At 39.3% G+C, this 20,119-nt stretch overlaps 1 protein-coding gene across 3 annotated transcripts in view; it reads right to left on the minus strand.

The window, feature by feature from the left end:
* Nucleotides 1-3,022: 3,022 nt before the first annotated feature.
* EXD1 (exonuclease 3'-5' domain containing 1) overlaps nt 3,023-20,119 on the minus strand; it is a 34,009-nt gene continuing 16,912 nt past the window's right edge. For all 3 annotated transcript variants that reach the window (XM_068549573.1, XM_068549581.1, XM_068549590.1), the window contains 5 exons: nt 11,941-12,045; nt 11,778-11,858; nt 9,694-9,837; nt 8,445-8,636; nt 3,023-4,058 (listed from right to left, as the gene is read on the minus strand). In XM_068549573.1, the coding sequence (XP_068405674.1) occupies nt 3,399-4,058; nt 8,445-8,636; nt 9,694-9,837; nt 11,778-11,858; nt 11,941-12,045 (1,182 nt within the window). In that variant the 3' untranslated portion in view covers nt 3,023-3,398. The remainder of the gene's footprint in view (nt 4,059-8,444; nt 8,637-9,693; nt 9,838-11,777; nt 11,859-11,940; nt 12,046-20,119) is intronic.

The following is a 20,119-nucleotide window of genomic DNA, read 5'->3' on the forward strand; positions in this document are numbered from 1 at the left end:
GTATAACAGCATAGGAAAACATTCATAAAGTAGAGTGTATATATATATAACTATGTAGAGGGTAAAACCTATGCATAAACGCTGACATTAACAAAAATATTACCTGATTTTTCTGTTGGGTTAGAGAAATGAGTAAATTTTTTCTTATTTTCCTCTATTTTCCAAATTCTATTTAATAGCATATTAATTTTAAAATGAAACATCTGTTTAAAATTTTGGTTGTTAGGATTATAAAATGGAGAAATACTTGATATAAAAACACAATAAATGTATTTACGGTATGGTTGTGATTGTGTGTGTGTAGAGAGATAGAGAATGAGAGAGAAAAAATTGAAAGAAAAGTGCCAAAATGCTAGGAAGGGTTGTATAATGTGGGATGATAGTTGAGTATTTTTTTCTCAATATTTTCTAAATTTTTCTGTAAGGTATTTATTGATGTTACCTTTATAGTAAATGCCTTTTTGATAAGTACACCTGGCTAATCACCCTCAGCTCCCCAAGTTTGCACCAAGCCTTATCTTGGCTTGCTGCTGTGACTTGCCTTGTGTCAAAACAACGACAGGCCTATAGTGTATTAAAATTCTTTTTTTTTTTTTTGGCTGCGTTGGGTCTTCGTTGCTGCGCGTGAGCTTTCTCTAGTTGTGGCGAGCCGGAGCTACTCTTCATTGGGGTGCACAGACTTCTCATTGTGGTGGCTTCTCTTGTTGCAGAGCACAGGCTCTAGGTACATGGGCTTCAGTAGTTGTGGCATGCGGGCTCCATAGTTGTGGCACGTGGGCTCTAGTGTGCGCGGGCTTCAGTAGTTGCAGTGCACGGGCTTAGTTGCTCCACGGCATGTGGGATCTTCCCGGACCAGGGATCGAACCCATGTCCCCTGCATTGGCAGGTGGATTCTTACCCACTGTGCCACCAGGGAAGTCCCAGTGTATTAAAATTCTATTGTGTCATGTTCGGCTTTATCAAGCTCACAGCCAGATTGGAGGCAAAGCTGCTGCAATGATTTTTCATACTATAGTTGAAAGAACACTGAATGGACCAAGAAGTAAGAAACACTGGTTCTATTCTCAGTGCAGCACTTTTCTTCAGGGAAGTCATTTAACTCTGTTTCCTAATTCCCAAATTAAAAGGATCAGATTGCTTGTGAGAATCTCTAACTGCAGATCATCTACAGAAAGGTCAGACCTGAGTAGGACAGATGCAGGAATTCAGTGTAGACTGAAGCAAGACTCCCAAGAGTTTGGGAAAGCAGGCAGTATGGTTTATAAACTCTCAAATAGAAAAATATAGAGTAAGAACTCAACAATTGGTTAGGTCAAGAACCAAAGATTTTCCAAAATTCTGAGCAAAATTTAGATAAGAAATCTAAGTAATGGCACAGAACACTAGCAACAGGGCTTGAATAACCCAGGGATTTTTTTTCACTCTGTCCAGGAAAGGACAGAAGTTCATGGTTGGATCTGAGCACATGGAATTTAGGTAGGCACTCCAGGCTAGAATGAGAATATGGAGAAAAATGCAGTTCCAGTTATGTGACCGTTTCACTAAGAAAATACTGTGATGAAACCCGGAAGGCTCATTTAGTTCTGAGAGTCAAAGTACTTCTCAAATAGCAGTGTCCAATAGAACTTTCTGGAATGATGGAAATGTTCTGTATCTGTGATGTTCAATATGGTAGCCACTGGGTACATAAAACTATTGAGTACTGGACATATAGCAAGTGCAACTGAGGAACTGAATTCTTAATTTTATTTCATTTTAATCAATTTAATTTTAAATTTCAATAGCCACATATAGCTACCATATTGAGCGGCACAGCAAAGGTCCAACAGAATCCTGTTGTTCTTTATTAGTCACAAAATACATAACGAAAGAAGAATCCTTTTTTTAAATATGAAGAACATCACATTTTTCTTTGTAGCCTGTATATTTACATGTATGTATGTATAAAAATTGTGTGTGGTATGGTTCCATAAGAAGCTAAATCAATTCTATGAATTTCACAGAAATTCATGCCCTTTCCAGAGTAAACCTAGATTAACCACTTTCTGGGCTCAACCTGAAAACACATTCACCCAGGATGAACCAGAAGCCACCTTGGCCTCCAATGACCTTCTAAACTATGGACAAAGTGAGGGACAGCAACTGCAGGGCTGAGCTGACTGCTCTTAGTCCTGCCTTCATCTTAAGCTTAGACCAGATCTGGGCTCTGGGATTTGGAAGACACAGCTGTTCTTTCAATGGTACTCATGATAGAATCAATGAGCAAAGACAAGGATGTTCCTAATTATAGACTGTCCCTGTCTCCCCTAAGTAGCAGAGGCCTGTATAACGGTCAAATTGCATATTTCTAGGGAATTCCCTGGCAGTCCAATGGTTAGGGCTCGGTGCTTTCACTGATGTGGCCCAGGTTCCATCCCTGGTCAGGGAACTAGGATCCCACAGGCCGTGCAGCGCCGCAAAAAAAAAAAAAAAAAAAAAAAAAAAAAAAAAAAAAAAAGTTACAGATTTCTCACTGGATTCTAGACCTAGAAATCCAGACACATTCCAATTTATTCCTACCCTGACCCAATGAACAAAAGTGAGAGATAACCTAATACCAAACAGGTTTACTGGTTATTATACACAAAAGAATGAGCAACTTGCAAGTATTCAACATAAAAAGAGCTCAGTACAGGCTACCTTCCTTTCACCCTAAGAAGGCATACCAACTCCAGGCAAACAAGAGTGGAATCAAACTTCAAGTTTACATAATAGACATACTCTAAAGAAGGCCTTGCTTTGTTAGGGAAATGGACAAAACTCTCTAAAAGTAAATGGAATGAAAAGAAATTAAAACTGGGATATTGATTCCTGTAATAACATAAACTATTATTTGTCTATGACATAAGACAGACCAAACATTTAAAATTCAAAAATAAAGTTAATATTTTTCATCTTTATTGAGGTATAATTGACAAAGTTAATATTCTAAAAAGGGAAAAAGTACAGGTAAATTTGTCAGGTACTAATATTTTTAAAGTTATGGCTAAGAGTTTTACCAACACCCTTCAAACCAGAAAAAACAACAAAAAATTTAAAGTATAGATTCTTCCAGACACTAAATCCAAAATTGTTCCCTTCTTCAAATCCTTTAAACCCAAATTATGAGAAATAATTCAGTCTGGCCACAGGGAACATTTCTACACAGTGACATAATCAGAACATTTACTTCTTCCATTATTTAACTTATTCATTCCCATCCTAATCAAATTCCAAGAATATAGGAGTAAGCAAAAGGATATAATTTCCCCCAAAGCCTGTGACTAATTTACAACACAAGAAACTTAAGCACTGAGGAAGGCCTTGATGGCAGAGGAAATAAGCCACCTTTATTGGCCTCAAGAACAAACTGCAGATCTCTAAGGCAGATTGGGAGAATCTGGATTTATCCAGGAATCAGTCTTCTCCAAAGCTGGGCAGGGAGGAAGTGTGGGAAGCACAGCTTTTCTAAAAGGATGAAAAATGTCACTTGGAGACACTCTGGTTTCCTGAGGAAGGGAAGGAGACACTAAAACATCTTGTTTTGTACATTTTAGATCTTCCTTGTTTTCCACCATCAGTAACTGTTCTATCTCCTCTTTCAAAGATAAATTTGTCTGAAACTCTTGTTTAGGTATCTTGAGGTATGCTTTTTGAGTTATTCTCTGGTCCTTAAACCCCTCTGACTCAGGGCAAATTTGTTTGTTACTGGAATCTTCACTGACTTCTTCCTTTATGGGAGGTAGATGTTGAGGTTCCGCTGTGGTTTGCTTACTCTTAGATTCTTCTTTTAGCAAACTTACATCCTTGTGAGATGTAAAATTTGGAGCTTTATCTAGCCTAGAATTTTTACAGAGTAAGAAACCTCTTACTTTTCCCTCTTTCCCTGCTGTCTCTGTCATAGATTTCTTTGGATGTAGTACTGTCCTTATTAGAAGTCCCTGCGCATTTACTCTGTATTCTTTTGCAGCTCTCTCTCTGCGCTGTCTCTGGAAGTCCTTGAGTTGAAGCAGTTCCTCTGGGAGCTCCATACATGTACGCTAAGAAAAGAAAATGAACACAAGTCTACTATAACTAAACTTCTGAATATGGTCCTTAAAATCACTTTAAAATCACTTCTACTACACTTAGTATTTGGCAAGCAAGGGTCTATTCAAATGTGTTCTTATAGCACCCTCTAGTGTCTTCAACTATAGTAGTACTATTTTTCAAGTAATTTAAATATTTTGAATCCAATTTTGTGTGTATGTTGTGCATGTGTGTATGTATAAAGATTATACAATGAAAAATAAGGGTCCATTCCAACCTCGCCCCAACTGCCTTAGCAGGTGCATCCTCTAAAAAGCAGCTTCTTCTGTAGCCTCCAGAGACAGTCTTTGCATATATGATCCCTTAGTAATATTTATGTATTCACTGGAATACATTTTTCAATTTTTATTTTCCCCCAACTTTTTACTTTGATAACGCTTTCTAAAATTATTTTATACAAATGGTTACATAATATCATATAGTCTTCTTCTTCTTGATTTTTTCCAACTAAAAAATCTGTCTTGGAGATTTTTCCATATTGGCAATTTTAATGGCTGTATGGATATACCATAGTTTGTTTAACCAAACCCTTGTGGATGGATATTTGGGTTGTCTTCAGTATTTTGTCATTACATAAATGCTACAATAAAGAATATATTAAGAAAATTCCTCTTTGTTACATGAGGCAAATAATTTTTCCTAGGTTGCTTGCCCTTTGACTTTGTTCACAGTATTTTCGCCATACAAAATTTTTAAAGTCATATTTGTTCATCTTTTATGAGTTCTGAGTATTTCTGTGTTGCACAGAAAAGCATTCCCTCATACAACTCAATAGCAAAAAAGCAAATACTCTTAATTTAAAAGTGAGCAAAGGACCTGAATAGATAATTTTCCAAAGATATTTAGATGGCCAACAGGTACATGAAAAGGTGCTCGAAGTCACTAGTTATCAGGGAAATGCAAATCAGAACCACAATGAGGTGTTACTAACACCTGTTAAGATGGCTATTATCAAAAAGACAGATAACAAGTGTTGGTGAGAATGTGGAGAAAAGGGAACACTTATATGCTGTTGATGGGAATGTAAATTGATGCAATTTACATTCCCATGTAAAACAGTGGAAAACAATGTGGATGTTCCTCAAAAAATTAAAAATAGAACTATTATATGGTCCAGCAATCCCACGTCTGGGTACATATCTGAAGCATATGAAAACAGGATCGCAAAGAGATACGTACATTCCCTTGTTCACTGCATCATAATTCACAATAGTCACAATATGTAAACAACCTGTGTCTATCAACAGATAAATGGATAAAGATGTGGTGTATATACACTATACAATACAATATTCTGTACAACAGAATATTTTTCAGCCATAAAAAAGAAGGCAGTCCTGCCATCTGCAACAGTATGTTTGAACCTGGAGGGTATTATGCTAAGTGAAATAAGCCAGACAAAGACAAATACTGCACAGTATCACTTATATATGAAATCTTAAAAAACAAAAACAAAAACAAAAATCTGATTTCATAAAAACAGAGAATAGAATGGTGGTTCCCAGGGGCTGAGGGAGAGGAAAACGGGGACATGTAGGTCAGAGGGTACAAACTTTCAGTTATAAGAAGAATAAGTTCTGAGGATCTAATGCACAGCATGGTTACTGTAGTTAATAGTTCAGTATTGTATACCTGAAAGTTTCTGAGAGTAGATCTTAAGCATTCTCACTACATAAAAAAAAGTTAGCTATGAGGCGATGGATGTTAGTTATCTTGATCTTGATAATCATTCCACAATGTATATCAAATCATCACGATGTACACTTTAAATATACACACAATTAATTTTGTCAACTATTCCTCAGTAAAGTTGGGGGAGGGGACACATTCCCTAATGTGACATAATTTTCTTTTAATACTTTAAAAAAATATTTATTTATTTACTTATGTATTTAGCTGCGCTGGGTCTTAGTTGCAGCACATGGGATCTTCATTGCCGCATGTGGGATCTAGTTCCCTGACCAGGGATGGAACCCAGGCCCCCTGCTTTGGGAGTGCGGAGTCTTAGCCACTGGACCACCAGGGAAGTCCCAGTACTTTTTTTCCAATACTTTTATAATTCTAGTTCTTACATAAATACTTGATCCATGGGATTTATTTTAGTGTATCGGAAAGAGATAACAATCCAACTCTGATTCTCCTCCCCCACAATGGTTAGTCAATTGCCTGAGGCCATTTACTAAATACTTATCTTTTTCTCATTGATTGGAAATCTTACCTTTATCCCAACCATTACTGATATATATGAGATCTATTTCTGGGTTCTCTATTCCATCGATCTGCCTATACATGTACCACTCATATTTAGTGCAGACATATAATATATTTTAATATCTGACAGGACTATTCTTATTTATGCTTATTTATCTCTATAAACACTATAATCGCAGTTTGCCAAAGTAATTATGGCTTTAGCATTTTTCTTAGAAGAAAGTTAAATTTAAAAGTTAATTTAGGGGGCTTCCCTGGTGGCGCAGTGATTAAGAACCCGCCTGCCAATGCAGGGGACACGGGTTCGAGCCCTGACCCGGGAAGATCCCACATGCCGCAGAGCAATTAAGCCCGTGTGCCACAACTACTGAGCCTGCGCTCCAGAGCCCACGAGCCACAACTACTGAAGCCCGCGCACCTAGAGCCTGTGCTCCACAACAAGAGAAGCCACCGCACCGCAACGAAGCGTAGCCCCTGCTCACTGCAACTAGAGAAAGCCCACGCACAGCAACAAAGACCCAATGCAACCAAAAAAATAAATAATAAATAAATTAATTTTTTTAAAAAAGTTAATTTAGGAATAACTGATTGCCAAAAATACTTAGTGTCTCCATTCATTTAAGTCCTCTTTTACGCCGTTCAGTAATACTTTAACATTTTTTTCATCTCTATATTTCACATTTCTTGTTAGGTTTATTTCTAGATAATCTATTTTTTGTTACAATTATAAATGAATTTTCCCCCCCATAATATTCTGTAGTTGTGTATAGGGATATAGGAAAGCTATTAAGTTTTATGTTATATTTGTACCCATTTTACTAAACTGCCTTTTTGTTTGTGGCAGTCTTTTTTAATTGATTCTCTTCAGTATTCAGGTATATCACAGGCAAGTCATCATTCCTATTCCTCCTGTTCAGTTTTTATAGTTCATCTTTTTTTTCTAACCTCACTGGCTAATAGCTTCAGAAACTACTAAAGTAGTGGTGATAGTCACCATTTCTGTATATTTCTTGATATTGATGTTCCCAATCAAATATTAGGTAGTCTTCTTGCCTGAGATATATGTTTTATCATGTTAAAGTACCTATTCCAACTTTAATCAATAATGTATATAGAATATTATCAAATTTTTTTCAGCAATAAACAGTGAGAGCAAAATATTAAAAAGTTAAAAAATTGTCCTTGGCTTTACAGTGATAAATGAAAAACATTAAAATTCTCCAATCAAACAAACTATGAAAGGATTTTTACATTGCTCTTTTCTTGTTAAACAGTGAGAGCAAAATATTAAAAAGTTACAAAATAACTTTTTCAGCATTTATGAGATAATCATAAGACTTTCTTGGCCCTAATAAAATACAGAATTTAATATAATATTAAATATTAATAAGTATTAATATAATATTAAACCATGCTTGTAACTAGAATCCAGAGACACATTAATAGAAAAGTATAACACATCTAAGTGGAGTTTGTACCAAAAATGCTATTATTTTATTTAGGATTTTGCATCAGTATTCCTAAATGAGAATTGTTTACAGCAGTAGCCTATGAACTTTTAATGTAAGGAGTCAAATAGTAAATATTTTAGGCTTTGTAAGCCACAAACATGGCTTTTGCATATTTTAACAATCCTTTAAGACTGTAAAAATCATTCTTAGCTTGTGAGCTTTACAAAAATAGGCCATGGGCCAGATTTGGCCTAATGCAATAGTTTGCCAACAATGTAAGTTTTCTTATATTGTGCTGGCTTCATAAAAATAACTAATGAAATTTATCCTTTCTTTGAAAGATATATTTACTGGAAACATAACAGTATTGTGAGAAAATTGGTACAATATTTAAGAAAAGAGTTAGGACTTCTAGCACATCAACTTTTAGTTTTATTGAAATGCACATCACCAGTTGCATCATACGAAATAAATGTCAGTGATCATAAAAAATATATATATATTGTAAAAAAGTGCTTAAGGAGCTGAATTAAGCCCAAGCTATAGCCGCTTCAAGAATATTTATCATCAAGTCTGTTGAAAGAAATTTGGTGCAGCTGTGAAGAGTGGGTATCACTGTGGCCCCCACGAGGACGCAGAGGTCCTGAAAACACAGCCACAGAGAGTGGCACCTACCTCCACGCCTCCCAGCCAGTCTGCAGACCCTTCTCGGTAGGTGTTTAGGTACCCGTCCACCAGGGTAGTTAGATCAGACATCATTTCATCTAGGAGTACCAAGCGAAGGGGGAGCAGGTAGGTAGCTTCCAGGGCCAAAATTTTTAGCAAAGAGGGTGAAAGAGGTCGTGTGAACCATAGTTCTGGGTTTTCCTAGAGACACCAAAACAATTTTCTCTGAATAGTAAGCAAACCTTTAAAGAAAATAATGGTTTATGTAAGTGCTGCTTCACTTAAATCACCATTACTGTCATTTTCTTCAATTATTACCTTCTACTCTCACACTATGGCTAGCCTTCTGAGAATATACACACATGTACATACACACACTTATTGTGTGTATACAGTGAGTGTGTGTATGTGATGGGGGAAAGATGTGGGGAGGGAGGGAGGGAGGGAAGAAGAGAGAAAGAGAGAGAGATTAGGGCTTCTCATTCAAAACTGGAGGCAGGGGCTTCCCTGGTGGTGCAGTGGTTGAGAGTCTGCCTGCTAATGCAGGGGACACGGGTTCGAGCCCTGGTCTGGGAAGATCCCACATGCCGCAGAGCAACTAGGCCCGTGAGCCACAACTACTGAGCCTGCGCGTCTGGAGCCTGTGCTCCGCAACAAGAGACGCCACGATAGAGAGAGGCCCACGCACCGTGATGAAGAGTGGCCCCCGCTTGCCACAACTAGAGAAAGCCCTCACAGAAACGAAGACACAACACAACCAAACATAAATAAATAAATAAATAAATTTAAAATATGGAGGAAAAAAAATCATTAAAAAAACATGACTTGATGTTTAAAAAAAAAACTGGAGGCAGCAGGACTGATTAGATTATATGGCCAAAATTGCAGCCAATACAGTCATGACCTAAGTTTGCAGGCAAGGCTATTAGAAGCTGAAGAAAATCTATCTTACTTTGGGAGAAATAACTGGCATGATTTTTGTTCCACTGCCTTAATCCAAATTCCCAATAAAATCCCCACTTGTCCAACTTGAAAATTTATTTCAGAGTACTTTTTAATTGATAACCAACAAATCTGGATGCTGGCTTTTTTCCACTTGAGACCACAAACAAACTGTTCCCATTTGGAACAACTAAGATTTTGGCAATGTTCATACGCTTACACAGCAGCTGTCATTTCTCTATATAATATGCTGATAATCCCACTCACAAGACACTTGAAAATATTAATGTTATATGGGGCATAGGTTAATACTCACCCGAATCCGTTTTTGTCTCTCTTCCAGAAAGGAGAGATGTTTAGGGGCTATTTTAAGGTGTTTGATTAAACTCTCCTGTAAAGTACTAATGCAGTTTGGAAGAAAACCGCCTGTTTCCATGGAAAATTGAAGGACATCTGCTACCTGTGGCATTAAAAAAAGACAAACAGACCAGTCTGTAGGATATATACAGAGAGTTATCTCATGACAGAAATAGCAGAAATACATTTAGAGAAACATCTTTAAATACCATTTTTCCCAAGGACCCACATGATAGACAATGCCATTAGAAAATTTAAAGTTGTTAGGTTATCTTATTCTGAAAAATTCGAAAAAAAAAAAAAAAAAGAAAAAGAAAAAGGATCACCCAACTTTAATGTGTCCCTGTCTATTTTCTTTTCCACTTCTTTTATTTGCCTGCCTTATGGTTATTTATTGCTCTTTGGTGCCTTCAAGGAATGGGGAAAGGAAGATAAAATTAAACAATTACTTCTACTTATTAGCAACTCTGGTAAAGTTTTGGTAAGGAAAGCTAATAAAATTAAGAACTGAAATCATTATTTGTCTGTGTGTGGTAGGCTAAATAACGGCCCCCAAATATATCCACATGCTAATTCCTGGACCTGTGAATGTTATCTTAAATGGCAAAATGGACTTTGCTGCTGTGATTAGTTAAGGATATTGAGATAGGGAGATTAACTTGAATTATTCAGATGGGCTCTAAATGTAATCACAAGTATTCTTACGAGATGAGGCAGAGGGAGATTTTACTACAGTCAGAAGAGAAGGTGATGTGATGATGAAAGCAGAGACTGGTGCACTCTGAAGATGGAAGGAGCCACAAGCCAAAGAACACAGGTGAAAGATGAAAAGGCAAGGTAACAGACTGTCCTCTCAGAGCCTCCAGAAGAAACCAGCCCTGCTGACACCTTGACTTTCACCCAGTGAAAATGATTTCAGACGTCTGACCTCCAGAACTGTAAGAGAGTAAATTTATGTTTTAAGCCACAAAATTTGTGGTGATTAGTTACAACAGCAATAGGAAACTAATACACTGTGTTAAACGAAGACAAATTGAAATAATTCTGAATTCCTGCTTCTTGTACTATGAAAATCTGAAAAGAAAAATATGGAAAGATATGCCAATGTCTTCATTAGACAATACATACGAGGTCTAATCAAGAAGCCTGATGGCCTCAAGGGAACAATGAGCAATTTTCTTACATTTTGGAGTAAGCATAGAAGCAATCTCTATATAGTGAATGCTCTTGAAAGAAGACCCAAAGGAACATGTAAACAAGAGAAGTGGCACAAAGTTCATTATAAGCAGATACATAAAGAGCAAACTAGAACCACATACAATAACATAAAGTTGAACTTTTAGGAATTTCTGTTAAAAAATAATTGGCTAACTCATTATTTTAACCCCTCTCCAAAGGCTCTAGGTTTATATATTCAAGATCTCCCTTTCATGGCATTAACCTAGAAGACTAGAAGAACTTAAAGAATACATAATGAAAACTAGTGGGTTTATGGCTCTCACAGCCAAACCAGAAACCCAGATCTAGTATAATCTAGGAATTTCTCATTTCTCTAGGTCCTTTAGATCAGAGAAAAACCTCTTATCTTCAGGCTATCTGGGGCCAGAATAGGCTTTGGGGGAACATCTAGGGCAACCTGCATCCCTGAGCTAGATGCCAATTAGCCATTAGCCTTAACTGATACATATGTGGTAAAGGCATAGACATGACTGTCCACCTCACAGTAAGAATCCATGTCAGATTTCCAAATGACCCCAAAATTGTTTGAGTTTCTGAATGCTACAGAGTATGGAGCTTGCTTCTTATTTGAAAATTTCTGGAGCAAAGTGAAGGGAAAAAACCCTAAATAATTATAAGTAACTTTTCTCCAGTACTTCTTCAGTGCACCAAATGTTCTCACATATTGTACAAACATCTTACATGAGAAGTGGGCAGGAATGAGGCACACACAAGAAGACTTTCAATCATTCATCAGACAAGGCCTATTTTCTACAGGAGCTATATACACTGCATTGATTCCAGTGTTTCCCTGCATGCATGTACCTGGGTGTCAAAGACATTATTCAGCAAAATTCCATACTGATGAAAGAGGCAATCAGAAAGCCAACGACAATCATGGATAACCTAAGGAATCAGAAGACAGAGACAGAGTTATTAGAACCTGGCTGTTATTCTTACCAGCAGACGAATCAACTTACACACTCACCTTCAAAATTCTCTTGTCTTCTAATACCATCCGAAGTCCATTGCTGAAAGCACGACTTCCCAGAAGGAAAATGTCAAATAAGTAAACTCGGCTATTTGTGGCCACCTACAACAGACCATCCAGACACACATAAGAAAGAACTAGGGAAGGGGGTCTGAGGATCAAGAAAGGCATGTGAAAAATATGTAACAGCCTCATCTTTAAAGTAAACAATAGGCACTCCTTGATTCTCAGGGAAAACAGGTTTAAATTTACCTTAAGTAAAAAAAACCAAAACACAAAAACACTATCACTGTGATTTTCAAAAGGAAAGAAAAGGACAAGCTAGTAGTTTAACCTTTAGCTTTTTTTTTTCTTTAATGTTTTATGTCTCACCTGTGGCATTCTAAAATCCAGGGATTATAGGTTTAAGGGAAATGAACAATATTTCACTCTCGATAACACAAAACGCTATTTCTCTGAGCTCCATACTACGCATGATTGTCTTGGGTGTTACATAAAATTACTCATAAGGGAAGATCCCTGTCCTCTAGCAGTTTAAAACAGGCAACAAATACACTGGCACAAATGGTAGGATGTGAAATACTGTCATTTTGATCAATTTTATACAATTATAAGTATTCTAGGTTGTTTCTGATCATAAAAGTCACGGAGGCCGTACAGCTGGATAATCTACTGAATCAAAGAATGAAGGCAAGAACAGATCCAAATAGGTCTAGACAGCCAGCCACAGGACAGTCAGATGCCATCTTTGTCATTTCAGGAGCTAACTATTGATACAGCTACAATTACCAGGCCTACCAGGCACCCATTCTCAGATCTTTCACGTTGTTTGCCAAAATTTGACACCTGAAATAGTCAATCCCAATCTACCTCTTTAACTGTAAAAATTGAATAGACACATTGTAGAAGTTTGGAAAATAATTCTCCGCTAGACTGTAAACTCTGTGAGAGAAGAGGTTATGTCAGATTCACCACTCGTAACTGAAGCAACCACTAGAACAGAGCCAGGCACGTGGACGGCTGTCATCCATCTCTTCAGTGAATCACTGCATCATGCCACACAACACCCCCTTCCGTTTTTTCATATAAAAGATGTATAACACTCTAAAAATATGCATTCAAATCTATATCCCACTTCTTCTTTTCATAAACTTTCAAACATTTTTCTATGCTGCATTTGTCATCGATTTTGACAGTCACATAAGATCTATCAAATGTACTGTAATGTCTGCTACTGTTAACTAAGTGGCTTCTGATTTTTCACCACTATAAATGATGCCAAAATGAATAGGTTCTCATGGAAATTTTTCTTCATGTTTTGAACTATTTAGGGTAGATTCCCAGAAACAGCCCTGAGAAGTAGGCCAAAGGACAAAAAAACCTTTAAGACTCTTAAAAAATATTTGCTACCTTAAGACATAATGTTATATCTGAAAATATCTGACCACAGATGAAGGTTAAACATTTAAATAATTTAAAGTTAAAGAAAAGCAGTGGGAGGGACTTCCCTGGCGGTGCAGTGGTTAAGAATCCACCTGCCAGTGTGGGGGACACGGGTTCAATCCCTGGTCCGGGAAGATCCCACATGCCACAGAGCAACTAACCCCGTGTGCCAGAACTACTGAGCCTGTGCTCTAGAGCCCGTGAGCCACAACTACTGTGCCCATGCACCACAACTACTGAAGCCCACGTACCTAGAGCCTGTGCTGCTCTGCAACAAGAGAAGCCGCCGCAAATGAGAAGCTCGCGCACCGCAATGAAGAGAGTAGCCCCAGCTCGCCGCAACTAGAGAAAGCCCGTGTGCAGCAATGAAGACCCAATGCAGCCAAAAAAAAAAAAGAAAAGCAGTGGGAAATACTGACAGAAAGAAAGCAGATTAGAAAAAACAGAACAAAGAAAGAAACACAAAATGAAAATAAAGGTTTAGGAATTAAAGGTGCTAGATACTGAGGAAAGTGAGGAGCTGGAAATAGAGGGATAGGCTGGAGGTCTGTATGTGAAGAAGTAAGCCTCCAAGTTATCCCTCCCCACTCCCACGGAGGACAGAAGACATATTCTCTGGATAAATCCAACAAGAGAGGCTCTAGGGTTGGGAATATAAGATATAGAAGAGGGCAGAGGTTTGGTAATGGACTGAAAAATGAGTCTGCACACAATTGTGAGCCTCCCGAGCTTTTCCCTTGTAGCTTCCAGCTTGATACCACCAGCCTGTATTGGAACAGGAGGATAGAGGGCTCCAAGGAAGATGGCTTCAGGACAAAGATGCAGCACAGATTATCAGGATAGATGTAAGCATGTGAAAAACTACATTGAGGGAAAAATGTGGGAAGGCTTCGTCACAAATGAAAGGAAAACAAAGCTAGTAAGATGAGGCAATTATCAATTCTATGAAAAACAAAAAGTTGGGCAAGAAAAGAAACAATCTTACTGGCCCAACAAGGAGCAATGGTTACATAGCCATAATCACATATAGCCTGAATCCTGTCTTAACCAAAAATTGGGATATAACTTCCCCCCCAAAAAAACCAAAAACACTAATTTGAAAACATACATGCACCCCAATGTTCATAGCGGCATTATTTACAATAGCCAAGACATGGAAACAACCTAAGTGTTCATCAGCAGATGAAGGGATAAAGAAGATGGGGTGTATATATATACAATGGAATACTACTCATCCATAAAAAAGAATGAAGTTTTGCCATTTGCAGCAACATGGATGGACTTGGAGGACATTATGCTAAGTGAAATAAGTCAGACAGAGAAAGAGAAATACTGTAGGATATCACTTATATGTGGAATCTAAAAAATACAACAAATGAGTGAATATAACAAAAAAGAAGCCGACTCACAGATATAGAGAACAAACTAGTGGTTACCAGTGGTGGGGGGAATATAGGGGTGAGGCAGTGGGAGGTACAAACTATTGGGTGTAATACAGGCTCAAGGATGTATTGTACAACATGGGGAATACAGCCAACAATTTTGTGATACCCGCAAGTGGAAAGTAACCTTTAAAAATTGTATAAAAATAAAATCTTTTAAAATTGGGATATAACTAAACTGGGAGGCTCTAGGGAGGTGTGGGTGCTATAAGTGAGCAAAATCTTTGTTTAGCATAATAAAAGTTAATAATTTGTAAAACTGATGAATAAAGAGAGAGCAATAAGCATATTATCAAAAAAGGAAAATAGACACATTTCAACATGTTAAAAGTAGTTGCCTCTGTACTTTTTTGTGTCTGGTTCCCTGGTTTTTGAGGCTGCTACCAGAGGACACCCCTTGATGGCATGGCTCTGGTGGCCAGGGTGGCTTGTATTCCTGGGTCTCGTGGGACTGTGGCAATCGGAGGGACAGTTCTTGGCAGGCTACCACCCCTAGGGCACTGCACAGACAGTGGACTGGGGCACACTCTCCAGTCTTTCTGTGAAGGAGGGCTCTTCGCTCATGCTGGAGCTTCAGCCTGAGGGGCAGGCTTCAGGATGGGTACACATTAGTGGCCTATGGAGCTGCTCTCAAGGAACATAAGCTGTGGACTCCATCTTGACGCTCTCCCTTGCTCCAGCTCACCTATATCACCCAGAAAAGAGCTTTGACACTCATCTGGAGCCCTGATTTCTGCAACTGCTGCTCAGGGGACACCTCCAGATTGCCTGGCTCTGGTGGCCAGCAAGGTTTATGCTTGTGGTCCCACAGGAATGTACATATTTGCATACTTAAAAAACTGATGCCTGAAGGTCTCACTTCCAGTCACCCTGAGTCTATGTGCTGAGATCCTCCCCTTTAGGACACTGACAGGTCTTGGCACATCCTCAACTACTGGGAGCTATTAAAAATATAATAGGCTGCTTGGACAAGGCAAAGAGGTTTGAAAGACAACCAGGAGCTGAGGCAGGGTTGAATGACAAGGTTCATCTCCTACATGAGGCCACTCCTTAAACACTGGGAGGAGTGGTTGTTGCATCTACTATATAGAAACCAACACAGAGAGTCAACCTCAGGAAAAAAAACTTAATGAAATGGAGATAAATAATTTACCTGATAAAGAGTTCAAATAATGGTCCTAAAGATGTTCACCAAACTGGGGAGAAGAATGGATGAACACACTGAGCACTTCAACAAAGAGATGGAAAATGTAAGGAAGTACCAAATAGAAGTCACAGGCCGAAAGAATATAATAATTGAACTGAAAAATACACTAGATGGGTTCAATAGCAGACTAGATAAAGCAGAAGAAAGGATCAGTCAACTCAAAGACAAGGCAGTGGAACTCACCCACTCAGAGCAGCAAAAAGAAAAAACAACGAAAAAAGTAAAGACAGCTTAAGGTCTTATGGAACAGCATCGCATGGACTAACATTTGCGTCATAGGTCTCCTATAAGGAGAATGAAATGAAAAATGTAAATGAAATAATGTTTGTCAAAGTACTTTGTCAACTGTAAAGTGCTGTACACATGTACTTTAACAACCTTGCTACTGGATTCTTAAAAAAAAAAAAAAGCACCACCTCTGAAGAGAGAAACGGAGTGAGGATTTTTCTGTCCTCATAAGCCTTTTAGCATTTTTTTTGTTTGCTTTTAATACATAGGGCATGTGATACTTTGATTTAAAAAATTAAACATACAAGTCCAAGGACCTGGTGGGAGAAAACGTGCCCACTGATTTGCTCCCAGTCACAAAAGACGATATTTGTAACCAACTGGATGTCCCCTCTGGTATCTAGACAACAAAAGGGGACAAATTAGGAAATAACCTAGAGGTGCCCAGGCCTGCATTACCAGGAAGTCCACCCTTTTGTTTTGGTAGAGAGAGGTTTTGGTTTGGTTTCTTCCTCCCTCCCCAGCTTTACTGAGATAAAATTAGCATATAACACTGTGTAAGTTTAAGGTATATAACATGATAATTTGATGTAAGTATATACTGCAAAAGGATTACTGTGATGAGGGTAGTTAACATATCTGTTACCTCACACGGTTATCTGTGTGTGGTGAGAACTTTTAAGATCTACTCTCTTAGCAGCTTTTAAGTATACAATACAGTATTGTTAACTATAATTACCGTGCTGTGCATTACATTCCCATAACCTATTTATCTTATAACTGGAAGTTGTACCTTTCGACTACCTTTATCCATTTCCCCCATTCCCCCACTCCTGGCATCACTACTCTACTCTCTGTTTCTATGAGTTTGGTTTTTTTTAGATTCTGCATATAAGTGAGCGCATACGGTATTTGTCTTTCTCTAACTTATTTTACTTAGCTGAATCCCTCCAGGTTCATCCATGGCATCACAAATGGCAGGATTTCCTTCTTTTTTATGGCAGAATAATATTCCATTGTACATATATATCACATTTTCTTTATCTATTCATCCATCTATGGACACTTGCTTGTTTCCATGTATTGGTTATTGTAAATAATGCTGCAATATGAACATGGGAATACAGTTATCTCTTTCAGATCCTGTTTTCATTTCCTTTGGATATATACCCAGAATTGGGATTGCTGGACCATATGGTAGTTTTATTTTTAATTTTTTTGAAAAGCCTCCATACTGTTTCCATAGTGGCTCCACCAATTTACACTCCCACCAACAGTGCACAAAGGTTCCCTTTTCCCCATGTATTCATCAGCACTTATCTCTTGTCATTTTGATAACAGCTGTCCTGTGTGCGGTGATATCTCATTGTAGTTTTTTTTTTAAATAACGATAGCTATATTTTAAAATATTTTATTCATTTTATTTATTTATTTTTGGCTGCTGTGGGTCTTAGTTGCAGCACACAGGATCTTCATTGTAGCACACGGGACCTTCATTGCAGCATGCATGATCTTTCATTGTAGCGCGCAGGCTTCTCTCTAGTTGTGGTGCGCGGGCTCCAGAGCTCGCGGGCTCAGTAGTTGCGGCACGCGGGCTTAGTTGCCCTGTGGCATGTGGGATCTTCGTTCCCCAACCAGGGATTGAACCCGCGTCTCTTGCGTTGGAAAGCAAATTCTTAACCACTGGACCACCAGGGAAATCCCTCTCATTGTAGTTTTGATTTGTATTTCCCTAATGATTAGTGATGTTGAGCACCTTTTCATGTACCTGTTGGCATTTTGTATATCTTCTTTGGAAAATTGTCTATCCCAATCCTTTGCCTGTTTTTTTTTTTGTTTGTTTGTTTGTTTGTTTGTTTTTTGGCTGTGTTGGGTCTTCGTTTCTGTGCGAGGGCTTTCTCTAGTTGCGGCGAGCGGGGGCCACTCTTCATCGCGGTGCACGGGCCTCTCACTATCGCGGCCTCTCCTGTTGCGGAGCACAGGCTCCAGACGCGCAGGCTCAGTAATTGTGGCTCACGGGCCTAGTTGCTCCGCGGCATGTGGGATCTTCCCAGACCAGGGCTCGAACCCGTGTCCCCTGCATTGGCAGGCAGATTCTCAACCACTGCGCCACCAGGGAAGCCCTGCCTCCATTCTTTTTCTGAGGTCCTGGATCATCTTCACTATCATTATTCTGAATTCTTTTTCTGGAAGGTTGCCTATCTCCACTTCATTTAGTTGTTTTTCTGGGGTTTTATCTTGTTCCTTCATCTGGTACATAGCCCTCTGCCTTTTCATCTTGTCTATCTTTCTGTGAATGTGGTTTTTGTTCCACAGGCGGCAGGACTGTAGTTCTTGCTTCTGCTGTGTGCCCTCTGGTGGATGAGGCTATCTAAGAGGCTTGTGCAAGTTTCCTGATGGGAGGGACTGGTGGTGGGTAGAGCTGGCTGTTGCTCTGTTGGGCAGAGCTCAGTAAAACTTTAATCTGCTTGTCTGCTGATGGGTGGGGCTGGGTTCCCTCCCTGTTGGTTGTTTGGCCTGAGGTGACCCAACTCTGGACCCTACCCGGCTCTTTGGTGGGGTTGATGGCAGACTCTGGGAGGGCTCACGCCAAGGAGTACTTCCCAGAACTTCTGCTGCCAGTGTCCTTGCCCCTTGGTGAGCCACAGCCACCCCCTGCCTCTGCAGGAGACCCTCCGACACTAGCAGGTAGGTCTGGTTCAGTCTCCTCTGGGGTCACTGCTCCTTCCCCTGGGTCCCGATGTGCACAGTACTTTGTGTGTGCCCTCCAAGAGTGGAGTCTCTGTTTCCCCCAGTCCTGCCAAAGTCCTGCAACCAAATCCCGCTAGCCTTCAAACTCTGATTCTCTAGGAATTCCTCCTCCCGTTGCCAGACCCTCAGGTTGGGAAGCCTGACGTGTGGCTCAGAACCTTCACTCCAGTGGGTGGACTTCTGTGGTATAAGTGTTCTCCAGTTTGTGAGTCACCCACCCAGCAGTTATGGGATTTGATTTTATTGTGATAGCGCCCCTCCTACCGTCTCACTGCGGCTTCTCCTTTGTCTTTGCATGTGGGGTATCTTTTTTGGTGAGTTCCAGTGTCTTCCTGTCGATGACTGTTCAGCAGTTAGTTGTGATTCCGGTGTTCTCAAAAGAGGGAGTGAGAGCATGTCCTTCTACTCCGCCATCTTGAACCAATCTCGAGCTTTTTAATTTGATGGCGTCCAAATTGTTTATTTTTGCTTTTGTTGTTTGTGGAGGTTAGTTTTAAATAATTTTCATTTGTGCTGCTAACTCTAACCTAGTCATCTAAAAGCTAAGGTTTACCTAGAAAGTGCATGGAACAAGAGAGAGGCAATTTAATTCCTGAGCAAAACTGGGCCTGATACCTCCATTCCTTTCCCTTTGAGAAAGTAAACATTCCAGAGGAAAGAGTTCAAGAAGGCAGACTGCCAATCCTAATAAAAATATTCTCTCAGTAGGCTGATGTAGGTCTTCAGTCAAAGGATGGAGGATGTTGATCGGGAACTCAGCTGGCTTTCTTGGCCCACTCCCCCTTAAATACTGACGATGCTGAGTTTGATCCAAAGGTGGTTACCCATCCTCTAGCTATTCAAGGCTCACTACAAAGTTCTTTGAATATAATGTATATCCTCACCTACATCTCCTTGATCCAGGAAAATGAGAATGATGTGGCAGAAATCTACTGTGGAAATCTACCAACCAGAGGAAAGATAAGAAATTCTCCATATTTCGGGACTTCCCTGGTGGTACAGTGGTAAAGAAGCTGCCTTACAATGCAGGGGACGCAGGTTCAATCCCTGGTCAGGGAACTAAGATCCCACACGCTGCGGGGCAACTAAGCCCGTGCACCAGTTA

This window comes from Eschrichtius robustus, chromosome 1 (assembly GCF_028021215.1).
Source record: "Eschrichtius robustus isolate mEscRob2 chromosome 1, mEscRob2.pri, whole genome shotgun sequence".
Taxonomy (NCBI): domain Eukaryota; kingdom Metazoa; phylum Chordata; class Mammalia; order Artiodactyla; family Eschrichtiidae; genus Eschrichtius; species Eschrichtius robustus.